The 23040-nt window shown below is 35.0% G+C and overlaps 2 protein-coding genes and 1 long non-coding RNA gene across 3 annotated transcripts; 2 read left to right on the top strand and 1 right to left on the bottom strand.

Moving 5' to 3' along the window:
- Positions 1-1178: 1178 nt before the first annotated feature.
- Positions 1179-4427, bottom strand: LOC110891348 (heat stress transcription factor A-3). Its single transcript, XM_022139040.2, has 3 exons — positions 4163-4427; positions 2710-2969; positions 1179-2026 (listed from the first exon to the last, which is right to left on the bottom strand). Exons 1-3 carry the CDS (start codon positions 4416-4418, stop codon positions 1247-1249), a joined length of 1296 nt encoding a protein of 431 aa, XP_021994732.2. The 5' UTR covers positions 4419-4427; the 3' UTR covers positions 1179-1246.
- On the top strand, positions 2967-9695 carry LOC110891349. Its single transcript, XR_004873288.1, has 8 exons — positions 2967-4048; positions 4118-5774; positions 5895-7722; positions 7810-7840; positions 8111-8178; positions 8260-9181; positions 9263-9350; positions 9426-9695. It is a non-coding gene; the product is annotated as an uncharacterized LOC110891349 (long non-coding RNA).
- A 7392-nt stretch (positions 9696-17087) lies between these two features.
- On the top strand, positions 17088-17993 carry LOC110888931. The gene has a single exon (XM_022136427.1). The coding sequence runs from the start codon at positions 17088-17090 to the stop codon at positions 17991-17993; it is 906 nt and encodes a 301-aa protein (XP_021992119.1).
- Positions 17994-23040: the final 5047 nt, after the last annotated feature.

Raw genomic sequence — 23040 nt, forward strand, 5'->3', positions numbered from 1 at the left:
ATTATTAAAATCTAATATTCCCATCATGTACTTTTAGAGTATTTTTATAAGTTGAACTTGCATTTTTATGAAATTATCGAGTTAACTCGTCAACCTACTTGAATCGTCTGGTATAATCAGTTAAACCATTTTAGCTCAACCCGGTATGATTTAAAAACTGATTTTTTAAAACATTGTTTGGTTCACATAACAAAACTTGAAACTAATGCAAACTAAGCCAGTCATTTATCTTTATTATTTTTTTGCTTGTTGGTACGTTTACTCATCTACATCCACATGTATAATCTTCACAAATCTTCTTTATCTCTAAAAAATAATGATTAAAAAAATGTTAGGTTAACTGAAACACTCTTTGTTATCTCAAAAAAAAACAATGATTAAAAAAACGTTACGTCAATTGGTAATTATAAGATCATTTCGAATTCCTTTACAAATGAACTCTCAATCAATATTTTAACACCTTATACATATTTAGACGAAAATATCAAACTTCTTATTTTTACTAACACGATATAGCGTTCATGGTTTTGAAAATCGACCCGATGTACAAGCTAGGAAACTCGTGAATCCCTCTATACACTATACGAGTTAAGTTCACGTACAAACAGCCTTATCGTACAAAACGTACAAAAGGTATGAAAAAGCCAAAAAAAAAAAACGCGGTGACATTTTCGTAATTATTTGCTCGTATGGTAATTATAAAAATTACTCTACAAATGATCTTGTAGGATAATTTTGTAAAATGTTTTTGTAGTGTAATTTTGAAACTTGCAGAGTAATTTTAATACACTTGTAGAGTAATTATGATACTCTACCAAATTACCCTACAATATCAGATCAAAATTATCATACAAGATCATTTGTAAAGTAATTATGATACTCTACAAAATTACTCTACAAAAACATTTTACAAAATTACCCTACAAGAACATTTTTACAAAATTACCCTACAAAATCATTTATAGGATAATTTTGATAATTACTCTACGAGTAAATAATTACGAAAAATATTATCACTTTTTTTTTTTTATTTTTTTACCGTATTCATACGTTTTATATGATAAAGGGTATTTGTATTTGATTTTTTTTATGGAATACAGTCGTACACAGCATCAACATTCTTGCAAATAGTCAAACCAACTATTTTGGTCAAAATATTCAGGGTCAAATCAAAATAATACAAACAACAAAAAATATTACCATTCATTCAATATACCAAAAATAAAAATTCAAATAATCAAATCCCCTAAGGATCCATTTTCTTACTACTATCTTGATCACCCCTTTCAATATCATCAAAACGAATACCACAATCCTCCCAATTCTCACCACTAGAAGTTCCCAAATTCCACAAATCCGTCAACTCACCACCTCCGGCACCGATTTCCGGCAACTCGGGTGGCAACTCCGGCAACTCATAGTTTCCAATATCACTCCAAATACCCTCTTCTTTCACAACAATGTCATCAATCCCACCCGAAATCGGGTCCAAGAAGTACTCGGGTGCCCCCTCGGGTTCAACCTCCACCGCGTTTTTCCCTTTCGGATCAAAATCTTCCGGTTGTGAACCGAATTCGATATTTCTTGATGACCCACCAATGTGTTGATGCTTAACAAACTTTCGAGCGGTTCTTGGAGCCGATATTTGACGTGGTTCATCGGTGTTTCCTCGTATGGAAGACACGAATGTCGGGTTTTGAAACACTTTAGCTAAAAATGAGACCATTTGTTTCTGTTTATGCTCGGCTGCTTCGAGTTTTTCGTTTACTAGTTCCATATGTTGATGTGTTTCGCGGTTTCCAGTTTTTAACTCGATGATTTGTTGCATCATTTCGGCTTTCTCTTTGTGTAATCTTTCTATCTCGGCTTCGACTAACATGTTAGATTCTTCGTTAGTTGAAGAGCCGCTTGTAGACGTTGTGGGATTCGATTTACGCCTTTGAATGTTCCTCAAAAGGGATCTTTGTCCTCTTAAAAAGCTTCTATTCGCGAACTCCCATTTGTCTGGATCGATCTTGTGAAATCCCTGAATCGAATCGAAAGAACATGTAAAAACCGAATGTGAAAGAAATTAAACAACACCAAGAACATATATTTATTAAAAAATTAAAGAGTTAATTACTGTTTTCGTCTCTGTGGCTTGTCAAAAATAACTATTTCAGTCCATTAGTTTAAAAATTACGATTTCAGTCCATGTGGTTTGACTTTTGTAACCATTTCAGTCCCTGTGGTTTCACTTTGGTAATTACGAGGTGGACTGAAATGGTTACGAAAGTGAAACCACAGGGACTGAAATCACAATTTTTAAACTAATGGACTGAAATAGTGATTTTTGACAAACCACATGGACGAAAACAGTAATTAACTCAAAATTAAAACTATTAAAAACCACCTTCAATCAGGACAAAATTATGATCGAAATTGAGATGAAAGCCGTGTTAATCTGCATCGATATAACCCGAAAAACACAGATACTCTTTGATACAGATGTCGAAAACCGATACAATTATGTGAAATCCAGTAATTACATACAAATTTTCTTTGAAATTACATTGAAATATGTTACATAAGTCAATTACAAAGTAGAAAAACAGAGGAAAACAGAGATATACAAAAAGTAAAATAAAAAAGTTACAAAAAATAAAATAAAAAAGTTTACATACACACGAACACAAACACAAACACGAACAGAGACTAATATTTACCCACATAGGTGTTAAGTTGTCGAACAAAGCTCGAGAAGTTGTTGTGTTTGAAGTGTCTGGGCAAGATTATCCTGGCGAACTCGATTGGGTCCCACACGACGAAGCTGTTCCCACTCCTGCCCCATGAGATAACCAGGTCTAGTGTCGGGTCGTCCACTAGATCGAATGTTTTTGATAAAAATGGTGGAATTGGTGTTTCTTGTAAACATTCCAGCGGTTGGGGGATCGGATCCCTTTCTGAAATCGTCACAATCGCTTCTCCTGCTGCCAATTTTTGACCGTAAAACTTCCATCAGGATATGAAAACAGAGCAAAACAGAGTACGGGTGTGCATGAAACCGAAAAAACTGATCCGTAACCGAAGAAATCAAACCGAAATAACTGCTGGTTTAGTTTTATGTTTTATGAAAGAAAAAACAATTTTTTTTGTTTGATTTCGGTTTTTATGTAATTAAAAGAAAAAAAAAAACCGAACCCGAACCAAATTTTTAAGTTATTTTGTTGAACGACAACTTTTATTAGAAACAAAACCGCTAGCAAGCAACAAGTGAGAAAATTTTTAATGTTAAATAATTGATAAAAATTTAATAAATGGTGTAACTTGGTGTTTCTTCGTAACCCCGAATATTAGAGCAATAATCTACATTAATCAATTAATATTTTTAACTAAGAAAAAGATTTAGTAATTGTGTTTCAGACCCCAAAAATCCAAAATCATCATTTTGCTACAATTCTTTTTCCGGAAAATTTTTTTAAGCAAAAATGGTAAAACCAAAACCAAACCTAAACTGAGAAAACCATAACGGACCCAAGCACACCTCTAAAGCAGAGTAATATAAAGTAGAGATGAGCGTGATACCGGTACCGGCATCGAAAAGCACACCTCTAAAGCAGAGTAATATAAAGTAGAGATGAGCGTGATACCGGTACCGGCATCGAAAATCGTCAAAACCGGATAACGGTACCGGTATCGAAAATGTTCGGTACTGTACGGTACGGCAGGGCTGGCCCAGAGCAAGTGTCAGGTGGGCGACCGCTCTGAGCCCAAATCGAAATAGGGCCCGAAAAAAATTATAAATTTTTTTTATATATTTTTTAGAAAAAAAAATATGTATTTAGAAAAAACTTAAAATGGCCTGGATTTATGAACCAAAATCGTTGGCATGTTTAAAAAAGAAAACTTAAAGGGCATGGATTTATGAACCAATATCGTTAAATGCCAACTGTTTTTGTCAATCAAATTAGAAGCACAACTATTTTAGTGTGTAATGAATTAATAAACAGGGCTATTTTTTTGGTGTGATTCCGGAGACAACCTTGCGATACGATTCCGGTATTTAAAGGTAAAAATCTGTATTTTATCAGTATCGTACCAAACCAAATGCTCATCCCTAATATAATCCCTAATACAGAGGAAATGAAAATACTGGAATGTATAAAAACTGCTAAACACTTACCAGTAGCTGTCGAAACCGGAAGCGGGTGGTGGCTCGAAACCAGAATCGGAGACCACCCAAATGAAACCGGGTCGGATCCTGTGGGAGAAGAAGAAGAAGATGGAGGATTCATTGAAGTTGAATAGAGAGTGAAAATGTAAATGGTCGGTGAGAGTGATGAAAATCGGGTATATATAGGTATCGTGTAGAAATATCTGGTTAGAATGGCGGTTAAGTCCACCAATGGTAGTTGACAGCATGTCAGTGTCGGAAGCATCTACGTTGGTGATTCTCTGACAGATATTTTTTGAGGAAGTGGTTTTAGCCAATCAGGGTTTAGGAAGAAGGGTTGAGGATTTTGTGGCGGTTACGTGTGGACCCATGCAAGTGGACTTGTAAACCTTACGTATTAAGCAAAACGTGATGTTAATTTATTTTAAATATATTTAAGTTAATGTTTAAAGTAAGTAAAACCTATAAATATATTTAATTAGGGTCGTTGTGATATGCGCGTTACGACAGAAAGCGGGTTGGAATTCAGTACGTATCGTATACAGTTACAATTGATGAATAATTTCATAATGTTAAACAAAATGATATCTAAATGTATTATGTTATTTACGTCGTAACTCAGCTTTAGACATTAAATAATAAGAAAAGGTAAAACAATAAGGTAAATAAAAAAGGTAAGGATAAGAACTCGGTCGGTTTCAGTGCAATCTCTATAGTAAACGAAAAAAGAAAAGTTCAAAATACGTCCAAAAAGGTATCGCGCGTGTTCAGTTTGTTAAAATCATTTCAAAAGCTTAAAATGATTTTCCGTACCTGTATCAGTTCTGTTCGTTATAAAAAAAGAAAAACGCTAAAAACCTAAACTAAAAAGGCAAAAAAAAAAACATAAGTTAGCAAAAATTAACTGGTGCAAAAGTTTCACATTAGCCAATGATCTCTAGATCAAGTGGTGGAAGGCTTGCATTTCTTTTGAGAGATGCAAGTTCAACTCTCACTTGGTGCAGAGTGAGGCATTAATGGGCAATGATAGAAGACCCGGGGAAACTTGAGTTCGATCCTTGAGCCAAACTGGTTTTACCGGTAATTTCACCGTCGTGCCTACGGGCGGGTGGGTTACCGGGTTTTCCCCAGAATTGGTGGTGGACTCGGGTTACTATCGGAGTATTCCATTTGGTCTAGTGGGTGCCCCGAGAGTGCTCGGGATTGATTCTATTGGTCGTTAAAAAAAGGTTCACATTAGCATTTAAACACTATTAAACTTCTTATGTTCTATAGAGATAATTAATTTATAAAATCTTAAAGAGAAATGTCGGTAGGTAGACCAAATGACTACATCTGCCCTCACCCAACAACCAAATTACAAAACTACCTCTTTTAATCATACCAAACCCTAATCCTGGCCATGATCTGAAGGTTTCTTTCTCTATACAATCATCGCCTCTCTTTGGTCTCCCTCTTTAATCACCGCCACAACACAACAACTGGTCGGGTCATCGTCCTCTCCTTAACCAAGCCGTAGAGAGAAGACGGTGGTTTTGCGGTGGTGCAGCGACGACAACGGTTGTTGTTTTATTAAAAGCAACGACGACGACGATGCTAGCGGCTAAAGTTCAGATCCAAGGTTCAGATCCGATTCCGGCTTTTCTTAATTTCTTGGATTTTGCTTCATGGGTTTTTCATTTCTTGCTTGATAATTTTTGGGTTTTTCATTTCTTGCTTAATTTCTTGGATTTTGCTTCAGAATCAATTTGCTTACATGGTGATGTTGGAAAAAAAACCCAGCGGTCGCTTCTCCATCTCCGATTACCCCTTCAGCCGACCACCGTCATCGCCGGACACTAACCTTTCCGACCACCAACTACACACCACTGGCCGAGACTCATTAACGACACCACCGACCACTGTCGAACTCCGATTAACCAGCAAAGTGCTATAATTTATCTATTACTCAGTTAAGGGAATCCAGGTATGAAGCTTGAACTTTTATTTGTCAATAAAGTTGTTCCCTTATTATTGTTGCACAAATTGAATGTTATTTGGTGATGTAAAAGGGGGTTATTGAAGGTAACTGATAGTAATTCGTATTTGAGTATAGAGAAAGTGCAGTAGATACATCAACATGGTTCGAATTATGATGAAATTGGATAGTGAAGGTATATTGTGCGGAAATTGGTTTGGAATTGAGACAGATTGCAAAACAGGGAGTTAGGTGCGATTAGAGTGATTCGCTCAGTAGTTTAAGTTAAGAAGTAGTGATTTGGGTAAAATTAACATGGATAGTATGATGCTGGCGTTGGTTAATATGGGTAGTGTTTGATGAGCTGAATATAGAAAGTAAAATGATAAGTCAAGTTGTTGGTATTTGTTGCGATATATATATATGCTTATATATGTGTTGGACGTAAGAATTCGGATAGATGATGCAAACCATTTTGACCGCTTCTTGATTTGCCAACAAACCTTTTCCCAGTTTTAACACTTATGGCATGAGGCTATCTCTAATTATATTCTCTCCTTCATAGAAGCTTATTAGGCCGATTAGTTAGCTTAGTTAGTTGGTTCAAACCGAATTTTCTGGTATAACATAAAAAGCATGGTCGGTGACTCCATGCTTTTTTCACGTGACCATTGAAGTAGAACATAGAAGTTGTACACCTGGCAAACAAGAATTGGTATTCGTCTTTTTCAACATTTCAATTCTTTTGTTTAGATTACTTTTACGAATTTACACTTCAACGAGCAAGACAACCACGTTAATATCATAAACATAACGTAACAAATTAAAAAACGCATCACGTCACAAACAGACGCCACACGTCAATGTTATCATCGTAACGTGTGTAGCAAAGTCGCAAAAGCGAAGTTGCCGCCGCAACGCGCGGCACGGGTAAAAACCTAGTATAACTAAAAGAGAATTGTTGACTTAATTTCTAAGTATATTTATCATCCGAATAATCTATGTGATATGCGAGTTAATCAATGTCTTAAAAATTTATATTAGGGTTGTGTATTTGTTCATGAGTTGAAGTGAACTGAGTTGGGTTACCTTGTGCATAGATGAATTGAATATGTGATTTAGGGCATACAAGGGGTTGCGAGTTCAAGCCTAGAAACAATCTATACTATTATAAAAAGGAGAAGTGATGTACACATATGTAATTTTACCATAAGTATAAATTTTATAGCATTATGTACAACATAATAGAAGCCATTATATTAGAAAATAGCACATAATTTTAAGACACCGTGGTGGCAATTTAGGGATTTCACCCCTGCTTTAACTCATTGTCGTTCTTGAACATCAATCGCCATGGTTCAATGCGACCTTTCGATACTTGTCACTCGTCAGTTCCCATCTCCCCTATAACCTAATGTTCGATTCTTAAAGCTTCCATCAATGGCGATGAATCCCATCTCCCCTCTGGCTTGTTTTTCGTTTCTTACCTCAATCAACCAGATCTTGTGAGATGGATAGAATGTTCAAAAATCTAGGGTTCAATGTCAGAACTGCAAGGTGAAAATGAAGATTACAGTTGATTTGAGATCCTCCCACGAAGATTCACAAATAGGTAACCCCTAACCCTAGGTGCTTCGATTTGTTTTTTTTTTCTATTAATTTGATTTTGATTGTTTGGAGTGTTTATTGGATTTTGTAGATTTGATTACAAGACCCTAAAATCGTTCAAGGTATGTGAATTCTGATTCTTTTGTGTCTCTTGTGTTTCCCTTTTTTTCATATAATTATATGTCTAGGGTTTGTTATTTGTTAATTTGTTCCCCTGGTATAACGGTTGTTGACAATTTTGTTTGTTGCATCCAAGTGAAGCTGGATGAGATTGTGTTTAAAGTTAGTTAAATTTATGAATTGTTATCGATCTTGATGTTGAAAGTTGGGGCCATTTGGTATATATCATTTTTTATAAAGATTTGGAATCGCATTGATTTGACTTGCTGTAGTCAGAGTAGACTTTGATCCATTCAAGTGATAAAACTGCTACTCGATTTGCCATGTAGACCAGACACCAGTGAGTGCTAAAATGTTTTTTTTCTATATTATTCTATGACTTGCCATGAGGCGTGACTGATTCGGTGGCTCCTGATTTCAGAACTACCAGGGTTGGTGACGATGGGCTTTAAGGTAAAACTGATGGCGCACTACTCTTGGAGAGAATAATGATGAAAAACGTTGAGGTAATCACATGATAACCATTGATTTGTTTTTGGTAGGATGAAAAATGTTGAGGTAATCACATGGTAAAACCGATGGCGCACTACTCTTGGAGTGTACATATTTCAGTACTAAAATCACAAGTTTACACATTCTTAGAGTGGTTTAATCCATGTCTTTGACCCGTATTATTATCGTTTGAAGCAAAGTTGGGTAATCGGAGATGATACCATAAATGAAACTGCAGCTCCGTAAGCCAATACAACTTTTAGCAACACAACTGACAGATCCGTTGCTACTGTTTTCAAGCAGGGTTTGGCTCTTATCATTGGTCTATCGGAAACTTCGTCCGAGTCGGAAGATTCAGAAGTAGAAGAGGTTTACAAGCCTTGAAGGATGTTTCAAAGGCAGAGAAACTGTTTATTTCTGGTGTTTTAGATGAGCTAAAATTGTGCTTTAATTATAGCACTCAGGTAAATGCTAAACTTGTTTTATAATTAGTTGATCTTTTAAATAACTTGCTGAATAGTAATAATCATGGTCGCAAAAGTCGCTAGGCGCTCCCTAGTCAGAGTCGGGAGTACGCGGGAAGTACTTGGCATAGGCGGAGAGTACTCGGGGAGTAATTTGCCTAAACGAAGAGTACTCGTGCCTCAGCAGCCTACCTTGTAGTGAGTACTCGGGGAGTACTCGGCCTTCGAGGCCTTGTTTTACAACCATGGTAATAATTGTGTTTTACGCTTGCTTCTGCTGACATTCCGTGCATATGTTTTCCAGATTGCAGACAAACATAATTTCCTTATTTTTGAAGACCGTAAATTTGCCGACATTGGCAACACAGTAACAATGCAGTATGAAGGGTGAGTATTCAGTATTCATCATGGACCTGTTAAATGACCAAAAAGCCCAAAACTAATCGTCTCGTATAACTTAACTTGCAGAGGTATTTTCTGTATATTGGAAGGGGCAGATATAGTGAACTTTCACATTATTTCAGGTCCTGGAATCATTGACGGGTTGAAATTAAAGGTTTGTTAACCTTTTGTCTTTTCTTCGTTTAGGTTCTAAATGAAAAGGGGGTTGACGAATTTGTGGACTTTTAAGGTTTACCCGTGCATCTGCTGCAAGTTGTGAAGGCCCTGGTTTGGGGTATTTTGCTGCTGTTGAAGGACCTGCTGCATATGTTCCGTATAAAAAATGGTAGAATTAGCTGCAGGCCTGATGATGTTAAGGAGCCCTTGTGTTCTGTTAGGGTTTGGATCATCATTTTAGGATCGGTTGTAGTGACATTTGTTATGATTATTTGATTAGTTAGGGGTAATTTTACATGATAATGGGAACTTTTTAAACACTTAAAAGACACGCAGTTGACGAGTCATTATCTACCCTCAGTGGCAGCGAACAAAGATTGTTGATACTATTCATTAAGTTTGTTTTTAAAGTATAGTATAGTATAACATAACATAATTTATATAATATGAAAGATGAAGGTCGGTGACAAGACAAACAAAGTTTCTAATTTACAAAACCAAAGCTTATACTTTTGAAAACCTTCAAACAACTTTATAAATTGTCATTTCAACCCTTAAGTTTTAACTTTTCAAATTTACCTTATGTATTTTTAATTTGTAGCTTAAAAATGTATACCCTTAAATTACAAGTCAGTGACAATAAGACAAAAAAACGAACTTTCTAAATTTACAAAACCAGCCCTTATACTTTTGAAAACCTTCTAACAACTTTATAAATTGTCATTTTCAACCCTTATGTTTTAACTTTTCAAATTTACCACATGTATTTTCATTTTTAGCTTAAACTACCAAAAAAAATCTATTTCTCACGTGGTTATTTTTGTGTACGTATCGATATAATTTAACGTTTCAACGTAAATGATATACATATTCAACCCAAGTCTTTTAGTAAACGACACATTAACCCCTAACTAGGGGTGCTAAACGGGTCGTGTTCGCGGGTTGGCGGGTTCAACCCGACCCGAACCCGAAAATTTTACACAAACCCGAACCCGACCCGAACCCGAAAATCGTATCCTACATAAGAACCCGAACACGACCCGAAGTTTCATGGGTTGACCCGAACACGACCCGTTTAACCTGATTTTTTTTTTTTTTTTGAAATTAATATATTAAAATTAAAATTTAGACTAAAAAATACAAATGTATATAATAATATCATATTTAAATTATAAAATCTATGTTAATTTCTCTTTCTAAGTTATAATCATTGCATAAAATACACACCCTATTTAATTTATGATATAAAATATATTGTAAAAAAAATATAATATAGTATCAATGTGTTAAACGGGTCAACCCGCCAACCCGACCAGGTTGACCCGAAACCGACCCGTTAACCTAAACGGGTTCGCGGGTTCAACCTGAAACTGACCCGAACCCGTTTAGACTAAACCTAAACCCGCGAATTTCGTGTTAGGTTCGTGTCGGGTTTTCGGGTCGTGTCAGAAATTCACGCCCCTACCCCTAACTTTTGGTATTTAGAAACTTTGACCTCTCATACGAAATAACTTCACACCTCATCTTCACTAATACTTCAATTCCTTTGTTTAAATTACTTTTACGTCTTTACACCGCAATGTGCGAAATATTATACTATTTTTGTCAATGCCTAACCACGTTAATGTTACTAACGTGTCACATCACGCATGGGCCCTATACGTTTCAAAAACGCCTGTAACAAAGTCACAAATGTGACGTTGCCGCCGCAATACGCGGCACGGGTTAATAAATCTTAAATTGAAAGCTCGGTGCCAACCACCTTTCAGATTTGACAAAAATTACCCTTTAACTTTTCCAAATATACAAAATTCACTGCTCAAATTTCTAACTTGATAAAAATGACTCTCCACTTTTCAACTTGACAAAAAGGCCCCCATACATTCTAACTTCTCTTTAACTCTTAAACTTTTAATATATAACCCATTCTACCCCAAACGTTGCTATAATGTCAGAGGTAACCCTCTTAACTTTGAAAATGTCATTTTGAACCCCTCAAGTTTCTAAAGTTTCAAGCTTACCCTAAAACTAATTTCTTAAATTTTTATTTTCATGGACATGTTGGTATAAAATTCAAGTTCGTCTACGCTTTAGCATAATTTTGTCTGAAAATGAGCCAGGTCAATTATAAAATGTTTTTTTAATGTATGTTTTGAATTGGACTACGATTTGACGTAAATTCTATTTGGAAACAAATCGGGTCAAATGTAATACGTTTTGATTCGAAGGTATAAATCTGAGTTATCATACGATTTGACATAAATTTAGTTCGGAAACGAGTCTGATTGATTGTAGTCTATATGTTATCATTTCGCGTTTGACGCCGCCGCAACGCGCGACGGGTAAAAAAACTAGTATAATATAATATTTAAAGGATAATATAATATAATTTGTGTCATATATTTTTAGAAAATAAAAGAGGTGATTCAAAAGTTGGAAGGACATGTCCCTATTCATGAGAATTCAGAAGGTTGGCATATGACTCGCGGTTAACTATCCTGTTTATTTGTCATTAAAAAAAAAAAAAACATTTGTGAGTTGTGACAAGTCAACACTTTGTTGTTTTTTTCTGGGAGAACTCCCACACTTGATTGTAGTAGTTTATTATTATGCTGCACGGTACGGTGATGGTTCTCCATTGAAGGATGGTCCGCCACGTATATCGGGTGTAAAGATGTGGCAAAGAGGATGGAGGTATGAAAATGGGGGATGGACCTAAAATATATGTATATGTTGTATGTATATACGTGTGTGTGAGGAGGTTTTGTCCTCTAGTGGGACGCCTTGAACGTCTTCCACCCGACGATTTGGACGCCGGCAAGGGGGGGGGGGGCGAAATGGATGCAGGTGCGGCGCCGATGGGGGACGCTCCAAGGCTGCTCCCCACACCGTGCAGGCGTGCAGCCTTATCTTCATCCAAACAATGTGCAAAAGCCTCATCCATGTGTCATAGTGTCATTTGACCAAATCAGAGACTTTTTTTTTTCTTTTTTAAGTGAAAAATATGTTTTCCCAAAGTTTTAAACCATTCCTTTTATCCAGATTTTGACTTTGAAAAACTTTATCATATCTTATCACTGATGTTTTGTACTTCAAAAGAGATACATTTTAATATATAAGCATGTATGATGCACCAACACCATGTTTCACTTTGAAACGCTAGGTTCATAAATAATAGTTAGATCCAATAACCACATGCAACAAATTTTGGTGCGTTGGCTATTATTGGATAAGGAGAAAACTTTGTAGGTAACCCAAATTAAGTGTGAGAAATTTAGAATGGGTGTTTTCTTAAAAAAATTAAACTCGAAGTATTTTGTGTTAAAAAATAAAGCCATGTACTCCTAGTTATGAAGCTACATGGACAAAGAAGACAATGTGTAGGAATGACACGTTGAATGTTACAAATGATGTGTAATAGTTTGTTTCTACACTGTGAAAATTGGTACTCAGAGACTTTAAACAACATGAAAAAACAACTCAGATTGTATTAACTTTGAACAACAAAGCCTTATACAAATCTTAGATGCAACACACTCTTCAATCTCTAAAACTCAGATCATCAACACGATAAACTGACCTCAAGCTTTGCACGATCTACACGGGTTAAACACTAGAAGCCCTAGATCGACAAGAACTCTAGAGACTTAGAGAGAGAAAAAGAAAATATCTAAAATTGTGAAAGCATTCCCAGTAACACATATTTGTGCGTTTTTTGGTATGTTTGGTACAACAAATATGCCATTTGTTTTTTGAGCTCGTTTTTAGAGCCATGTTATCCACGAGATATGGGTAAAAATGAAATGGCTCCCACCTCTCTAAATTTTATTCTCACATCCGTTTTCACTCTCTCTCTCTCTCTCTCTCTATATATATATATATATAGAATGAGATAGAGAGAAGAGATGTGTGAATATTAACTCTCAAATGAAATATGTGGTAGGGACTAGGGAGTGGCAGATAGGGGTGTAAACAAGCCCAGAGGCTCGAGAGCTACTTGTGATCGGCTCGGTTAAAAGCTCGAACGAGTCGAGCCTTAACGAGCTCGAGCCTGAAATAGAGTTCGTTTAGTTATCGAGCCTGAGCTCGAGCCTGAAATACAAAGCACATTTAGGCTCGCGAGCCCAAAAGAGCCTAAACAAAATTTTAGTTTTTTATATATATAATATAATAATGATGCTGATAACATTGGTGAGCCGAGCTCGAGCCGAGCTTTGGCTCGCTTAATCGCTGTTGAAACGAGCTCGAGCCAAACTTCTAGCTCATTTGAGGTTGTTCTCGAAATAGCTCGAGCCGAGTCGAGCTCGAGCTTTGGGTTTTACTCGCGAGCCGAGCTCGAGCTCAGAGAAGTAGGCTCGAAACGAGCCGAGCTCGAGCTCGAGCTTCATAAAAACATAACGAGCCGAGTTCGAGCCTAGTCGGGCTCGGCTCGGCTCGTTTACACCCCTAGTGGCAGGGGTGAGGCCAGGAGGGTTGGTTTATTATTAAAAAGCAATTTTATATAAAAAGGGTAGGTTTAGATAATGACGTGGCAATGTTTTTTTTAGTGTTTTTAGATTTTCTTATTGGGTTGTTTTTGTCTTTTTAAAGGCTAGTGTTTTCATGACGTGGTAGGCATGTTTTTATGTGTTTTTGAGGTTCCTTATTGTGGATAGTGTGAGTGAATGAATACTGAGTTTGTTAATAAGTAATAACAAGCTCTTTTATACTAACCTGGACGAAAACAACCTGATCCGAACCATCTCCTTATGAACATTCTTTTGTCTTCCAAACCAGCCCATTAAGCCCATGTTCAGCAGCAGCCAGCCCATGTTGTAGAAATCCACACATCATGTGTAGTCATAACATGTCACAAATCATCATCATCATACTCATTACTCAATACTCAGTAAATCTCACTAATAGCAACGCTAAGATACAGTGGCGGAATTAGAAGAAAAATTTAGGGGTATCCCAATTTTTTTATCATACATTCACAAAACGGAGCAACTTTTTTACCGTAAATTCAGTGGTGGATCCAATATTTTATTTTTCTGAAGTCACTACTTTTAGATGCTTCAAATTCATACAAGTTTTTTACCATACATTTAGTGGAGGATCCAACATAAAAAATTCTGGCTCGGTTTAGGTCGGGTCCTAAGCTAAGTGTTTGTTTCTTCGGATATGTATTAGTAATTTATTACAAACTTTAATTTAGTATATTTGTTAAAGTGTTTGATGTTTCTTATAATTAAATAATCTTGACAATAAAGTATTTTTATATGTCAAAAAGTGTTATTCGTTATTTATAAGTAGTAAGAAAAAATAATAAACTATAATAAGTTGATTATTAAATCCTATACAATAAAATACAAGTAGTAGAATAAAATATTATGTAATTTGGTCAAAGTTATATTATATTATATTATATTATACTATACTATACTATACTATACTATACTATACTATACTATACTATACTATACTATACTATACTATACTATACTATACTATACTATACTATACTATACTATACTATACTATACTATACTATACTATACTATACTATACTATACTATACTATACTATACTATACTATACTATACTATACTATACTATACTATACTATACTATACTATACTATACTATACTATACTATACTATACTATACTATAATTATAATTATAACAATATATAAAATATGAAACAATAAATATTTGGCTGTCATCCGCGCACGTGGGTTGTAGCAGCCCACTTTCCAAATATAATAATAAGAACTAGAATTGAGACCCGCCGCAATGCGGCGGGGATTCTTTAGTTATAAATAAGTAAATCTAGGACCCGTACGTTATGTTAAACCTGTCAAACGGGAAAAAAATAGACGATGTCCATCCACAACCGCACGTTGCGTCGTGTTAACTCGTAAAATTTAGAATGAAACGTAAAAACGTTAAATCAAAGACGCACGTTGCGATGTGTTAAGTCACAAAATTTAGAACCAAACATAAAGCGAAAAAATTTGGGAAAAAAGAAAACTATAAAGGACCAAAGTTGAAAGTAAAAAAAGTTGTTAGGATAGATTGTCAAAGATAAAATGTTTTGGGTTAAAAGTAAAAAAAAAAATAGTTTTGGGTTAAAAGTAATTTATGAAATACTTTTGGGTGAAAAGTAAAAAAACAATTTTTTTTTTGGAAAACCCCCAAAGCCAAGCTTGCGACATCCATATGCATAACCATTTTTTCTTTGAAAAACCCCCCCAAAGCACACCACGCGTTGCGGCGGGGCGTAAAACGATGTCAAATAGTACTAACGTCACACAACCGTTATCGACCACCAACACTGACTCGACCCAGGATTTGCGTGTTGCGACGAACCTGTCAAACATGAAAAAATAGAGGTAAAAACGTTGAACCACACATGTACGTTGCGTCGTGTTAACTTGCAAAATTTGAAACAAAACATAAAAAAAAAGTTGAACCACACTCGTATGTTGCGTCGTATTAACTTGGAAAATTTAGAACTATACATAAAACGAAAATCTGCCAAAGATGAAAAGTATAAGTGAGAAAAATTGTGAAGTTAAATTGCAAATAATAAAAAGTTTTGGGTTAAAGTTAAAAAAACATATCATGTAGAGTTAAAAGTGAAAAAGGTAGAAACCTTTGGATTAAAAATAAAAAATCAAGTTTTTTTTGAAAGACACCAAAAGCCAAAAATACAAGTCATCCAAGCGCAAAGTAGTTGCTAATTTATATAGGTTTTAGTTATCTTTGAGGTTTAAGTTCCTTCTTCTTCATAAATGTCTCTGCAACATTCGCCGGAAAACTCCCAACTTTTATCAAAATATTTCATTTTTCTTCTCCTCTATCTTTAAAATTATATTAGAGGTATCCCAATGTTTGTTCAGGGGTATTCAAATACATAAAACGAAAAAAGAAAGAAAAAAAGTTGTATTTCGCCAAGAAAGTTGAGGGGTATCCCGGGCAACCCCTGGTCTCTACGTAGATCCGCCCCTGCTAAGATAGGATCTGAAGAGGGTAAGATGTAGACAACCTTACCTCTACCCCGTAGGAATAGAGAAGTTGCTTCTAGTGAGACCCCCGGCTCGATATAACATGTCACAAAAATGAAACAAATTATATAGCAACCAAAAAACAAACACAGGCCATTACAAAATTTTAACATGAATTATAAGTTTGACATGAATGGTTTCAAGTGATTTTCTATCTTTCAACATGCTAAATGAATAAGCAATTAAATCCTCATAAACTTAACTATTATTAAAAAAGAGCAAATTATTTAATTAATTTTAAAAATAAGTTTTAGCATATCAACCCAGATAAACCCATTTATACACATATAAAATGTTACAGGTTTTTCTGACTCAAATAAAATTCATACTAGTTGCAATGCTTTATTACATTCATCAGATTTATATTAAAATTACTTATTTGCCAAATTGTCACTGTTTCATATATAATAAACTTTTAACATGGAATATTAAGTACTATGATAATAATATAAATATATATTTAAAAATAATCAATGGCTATGATAATGAGAATCTCTATTGTAGTTAATCATAGATGATTCAAGGGGCAGGTAATATGGAATCCCACTGATTGCTGATTCCTTCTTCTATAATAGTATTATCTATACATACATATCTATATGTTCTTCATATAAAAGCTCTTAGATGTGTTTTGATGATTGATCATATCTAGGGTCTATCTTTTGTGGCTTTACAAGACAAAAGATGTCAAATCTAGCAACTTGCTATAGCAAACACGCGGTTACAATATTGGACTCATATCGTTGTCACAGTTTAAACAAGGTTAGTGTTACTTCATCCTTCATTCCTTCTATCCAAGATGAAGTTTCAAGCCTATACAAAGTCAAACTCTCCACACAAGACCACCTCTTGATCAAACTCACATGGTCAACTCATAACATTGACTTTTATTTCACCATTACCATCATTCAAGATTCTTGCATGTTTTCTAAATCTATCCATATTGGAAAGATTAAAGGGTCCAAAAAGATCCAATCTTTTGTCTCAAAACTTCACCTCATTTGGGACCTTTCAAATGCCACATATGAAATGGGCCCTCAACCAATCAACGGGTGGTACGTGGCGCTCTTGATCAACTCTGAGCTCGTTCTAATTGGTGAGATAGAGAAAAATCAAGGGTTAAAGAAGCTCCTTTTCGGATACCCTTTTGCCAAATGTTCTTTGATTTCTCAAAATGAAAGAATCTTTTGTAAAGATCATTTTTCAACAAAGGCCAAGTTTTTCGACAAGGGGACATATCATGACATAAAGGTCACATTAATGACAGATGATTCGAGCGCGTTGAGCTTGTGTGTTTGTATCGACAAAAAGAATGTGATTCAAGTGAAGAGACTAAGATGGAATTTTCGAGGGAACCAAATCATTTTCTTGGATGGAATGTTGGTAGATATGATGTGGGATGTGCATGATTGGTTCTTCGAAACGAATTTGGATCATAATACCAAATCAAAGGTTGGGATTTTCTTGTTTAGACCGAGAAGTGGTTTGGACAGTAGATTGTGGTTAGAAGAGAAGAATTTGGGTGAGAAGGAACAAGAATATGTGAGTTCTCCCTTGTTGATTTATGCATGCAAGAACCCTAATCAGTAATTTTATTTTCCATTCATTGAAATTTTTCGTCTTTGTTATTCTAAGATTGTGTGACAAGATATCAAGTATTTGATTATACATTTTTTTGGAACTTGTAAGCTGATGTGTTTAATAAAGTCAGTCTTTTAACATCTTATATGTATACACACACAAGGGAGTATCAAATGAGAAGAAAATTATTGAAAGAAGAAAAGGAAAAAACGACATATTAGTAAAATACTAATTCATGTATAACTCATTTTATTGCCAATGAGGTAGTGGTAGAGTGGTTGGGGAAAAACTTGGTGTTCTTTGTGACCCAGATTCGACTCACACCCTCCCCATTATTTTCTGTGGCATCCAGGTGAAAGGCGAATACGGGTGGCGCCGGTTCGTCTTGGATAGGAGGCGAGGTTTTACCGATTATTCCACTGTCGTGCCTTCGGACGGGTGGAGGTAGGGTTTCCGCGCATCTGGGAAAGCCAAGGGACTGACGGCGGTCGAGTAGTCGACCTTGGGCACAGCGTTCGGTGTCACGGTGGTTGGCATGTCGTTCTTTGCCATTCAAAAAAAAAAAAAAAAACTCATCTTATTAATTTTTCTCTCTTTAATTAATTAGTCAACTATTTATTAATTATCCTACATATAATCTACAAAACCTACACATATCAAAATTTTCTTACATATAGAATTTTATCCAACACACATCGAAATTTATCCTACACACCTCGTAATTCATGTTACACAAATTGTAATTAATTCTACACTTTAAATTAAGTTGTTTTTTAATTTAAAAAAATATATCTTTTGAAAAGGAGTTACACACACATTGTAATTAATTCTACACTTTAAATTAAGTTGTTTTTTAATTTAAAAAAAAGTATATCTTTTGAAAAAAGAGTTACAAATTTAATTATTTAGTTACCAATATACCCTTCAATAAAATTAAATACAAATATTAAATGGTGTGTAAATCAATGGCCAGGATTTGATGATGAAATACACTAGTGTATTTTACGATTTGATGATGAAATCCTAGCCATACATGTGTGTAAATCAATGGTCAGGATTTGTTCACTCAGTTCGCAAATAAACTAGTGTTCACTCTAGAACCCCACCCTATATATATACACACACACAGGATCAAGATTAAGTGAAAACCCCTTGCGAGGTGTGAGAACTTAGAGAACTCGGTCTTCCCATGCGAGTTTCAACCCCATTTTTTACACCCCTAAGATGTTCCAAAGTCGGCTGTAAAAAATTCGAAGTGGTGTTTTCGGCTCCTAACAACAGTTGTAAAAAACTGATGACATAAGCATGACATCACCTTTTTACAACATTTATTGTTGTTGTACATTAAAGAGTTCTCTAAGTTCTCACAACTCGTATGAGTTTTTATTTTTCCCTAACCCAAATATATATATGGTAGGGATAGTGTACATTAATTTAAAAGTGTGAGAAGTGTTTTAAACCATTAGATATTTGATCTAACGGTTGAGGTCAATAGGGACCAAATTATAAATTGTGTTTTAATTATTTGGACTGATTTGAAAATTGTAGGGGTAATAGTGTCTTTGTATATGTTTCAAATTAGGTAACCTCTCCTAAATTCTAACGATTCACTCCTAAATTCTAGCGATTCAATTTTAAACTTATTTTAAAATTCGGACATTCTAAAAAAATCCAGAAATATGTAATTGCTACAAGAAATATATAACACTATACATCCATCATATAAGACTATATAACACCATATAACACCGTATAACATTATGTAACACCATATAACACTATTAGACAAATATAACACCATATAACACTATATAACACCATACATCCATCATATAACACTATATAACACCAAAAAACACTATATAACACTGTGTAATACTATATAACACTATATAAAAATATATAACACTATACAATTCTGAACGAGATGACACATATTCGTAGATTAATTCTTAATTCGTATTCCTATAATTAAGGGTGACGGTTATGGAAGGTTATTAATTAATTAAATCAATAAGAAAATTACTTGTTTAGCCTTTTGAATTAATTTAGATTGAGGACACATGTCATCACCACAATATTTCTCACCATTCTCACACTTTTAGATTAATGTACAGGATCCCATCTCTCTCTCTCTCTCTATATATATATATATATAGAGAGAGAGAGAGAGAGAAAGAGAATGTAAAATACAATAGTGTTTACTGTGTGACACGTACGCGAGCACGTTGGCTCATGTGGATAACACCTTGAGAACATATGATACAAAGCCAAAACAGTTCTGCAATCAATTGACCTAGAGTAACAGTGCTTGGATTCCTTCTTCCCCCAATGAAAAAGGCATTCAAACAACTGCTGATTCTAAATTATGTTCAAAGCTAAATCTACTACAAGTCAAAGGTCTGATGATTTACAAGTACTACTAAAGTTAAACCACTGAAGAAGTCAAAGGTCTGCAAGAAGCAAAGGTCTGATCACCTTTTGAAGAAAGTCTGCTAAAGCTTCATCAGAGGTTAGAGTTCATCAGAGGATAGAATCAAAAGAGTCTTGTAATCAGTGTTTATATTGTAAATAGTGTTTAGCTAGCAAAGGTTAGCGTTTGTTAATGTTGTTACATGTCATTGTCTCGATGACGTCAACAAAGATGGCACATTGGTTAAGTTTGTACTATATATAGACAGTGTATGTACTGTTCTATTAGATCACTTCACACACTTGCATTTTGTACGAACAAACACTGTGGTCTCAGCCTGAGGGGGAGTTGTAATTCATGCATACGTGAATCGTTTGTGTATTCAATCATTCAACAAAAAGTATTCATGATGAAAGCATATCTTCTATTGTTTGTGTTATAAAGTTTTCTTCATTCTGCTGCATATTATTCATATTTTTATCATCTTCCGTTTGTTCATCTTTAAAACGAACACAAACAATTCAAACTCATATCCTAACAAAGCAGGAGATTGAGACGCGTGTCTTCCTTTTTTTATGCGACCACTAAACAATGTGCATGATTGAGTTTGGCATGTGTGATTTAGGGTTTTGATTAGGGGCGGTAGATTGTGGTTAGAAGAGAACATGTGAAAATATAGGGTTCGTCATTAGGTAATTCCCCCTGAAAGCACTTTACCCTCCTTTGCGTTCATGCAATGCCTCCATCGCAATTACAAATAGAAAATGGAACAAGGAAACCCCTTTCATACTGAAATTCCCTCATAATAGAATTCCCATAATCCATTTTCCACTTTAGCATGTGTGTTAAGATTGATATTAAAATTTTCCAATTTAAAGTAGGGAAAAGATCAAATAGGAAGTTAATTTTCGCTAGGAAGGATAGGAAGCCATAGGATTATGACATGTGGCAAATTTTAAAATAAAGAGAAAGGGTATTTTAGTCAATCCAACTCCTTCTTCTTCCTTTTTCAAAACCCAGTAAATTCAAAAACCCACCATTTTCAAAACCCACCATCTTCAACTATTTCTTCACTTTCTATCTCAATAATCACTACATTATAGTGCGATTTTCATCACCAATCAATGATTCAGAACCCGATCAACGTGTTCTTTAGCTTTTTTTGAAGAAAACCCAGTTTAATTTCATAAAAAAATCTCGTTTTTTCCGGTGATTTTGGAGATAATCACTCGATTCGTTCGATTAGAGCGTTGATAAGTGTTTCTATCATTCAAAATTTGTCAATTGATGAAGAAATCGGCTTCGATCCATGTAAGAAATTCTTTAATTTCATTTTCATGATCTGGGTTTTTGATTTAGTCATTGCGTTTTACAATCTTTGCGGGGGTCCGGGGGCGGCAGCCCCCGGTAGCGGGGTCCCAGGGGCGGCAGCCCCTGGCGGGGTCCAAGGGGCAGAGCCCCTGGCTGGGGTTGAGCTGACCTGGCTCATTTCGAAGACAGTAATTCGTAGACAATTCAGACAGTTCACAGTGACACATTTTTTAGGTGTTTTCAGTCCATTGCGTTTTAGAATGAGTCATTTTTAAGTGTTTTCTGGCCATTGCGTTTTACATATAAGACATTTCTTTGTGTTTTTGGTGCATTGCGTTTTAGGTAAAACACATTTTTATGTGTTTTCTGGCCATTGCGTTTTACAAATAAGACATTTCTGTGTGTTTTCTGGCCATTGCGTTTTACAAATAAGTCATTTCTTTGTGTTTTTGGTGCATTGCGTTTTAGGTAGAACACATTTTTATGTGTTTTCTGGCCATTGCGTTTTACAAATAAGACATTTCTGTGTGTTTTCTGGCCATTGCGTTTTACAAATAAGTCATTTCTTTGTGTTTTTGGTGCATTGCGTTTTAGGTAGAACACATTTTTATGTGTTTTCTGGCCATTGCGTTTTACAAATAAGACATTTCTGTGTGTTTTCTGGCCATTGCGTTTTACAAATAAGTCATTTCTTTGTGTTTTTGGTGCATTGCGTTTTAGAAAAATGTCATTTTTTAGGTTTTTTTTTTTCATTGCGTTTTACGTAACTGGTGGTTTTTCTATTGCGTTTTACGCAACTGGGTTTTAATTTTTTTTTAAAATATAGCAATAGTATACTCGTTTTAAAGAAAAAAAAACGCTCGTTTTTTTGGTGCAATTTTTATAAAAAAATAATGTCGTATGAAAGAGTTATTAACGTTTAAAAAATGGGGGGGAATTGGAGGAGAGAGAAACTATTGGCTTGGATTGACTAGAATGCCCTTGAACAAACTCACGCGCCTCTTTTATTCTTTTCAATTTCCCTGATTTAATCTTAGCCCTTGATTAACTTAATGAATGGTCAAAATCACTTCCTATCCTTCCTAGCCAAATAAACTTCCTATTGTATCTCCACCCATTTAAAGTATCGTATACTTTTTCTTTATCTTCTTTAAATAAAAATATTGATTTTTTCCTCTTTTCCCAATCCACCACCTTATTTAAAATATAAGTGGACCATACACTATTATTTCTTCCCGACACAAAAGCAGATTGTTCCTTGACACTACCCTTAAAAACAATACAATATATAAAAGGTAGATATATTCACCATTTCTATACACTTCTACACAA

This window comes from Helianthus annuus, chromosome 11 (assembly GCF_002127325.2).
Source record: "Helianthus annuus cultivar XRQ/B chromosome 11, HanXRQr2.0-SUNRISE, whole genome shotgun sequence".
Classification (NCBI taxonomy): Eukaryota; Viridiplantae; Streptophyta; class Magnoliopsida; order Asterales; family Asteraceae; genus Helianthus; species Helianthus annuus.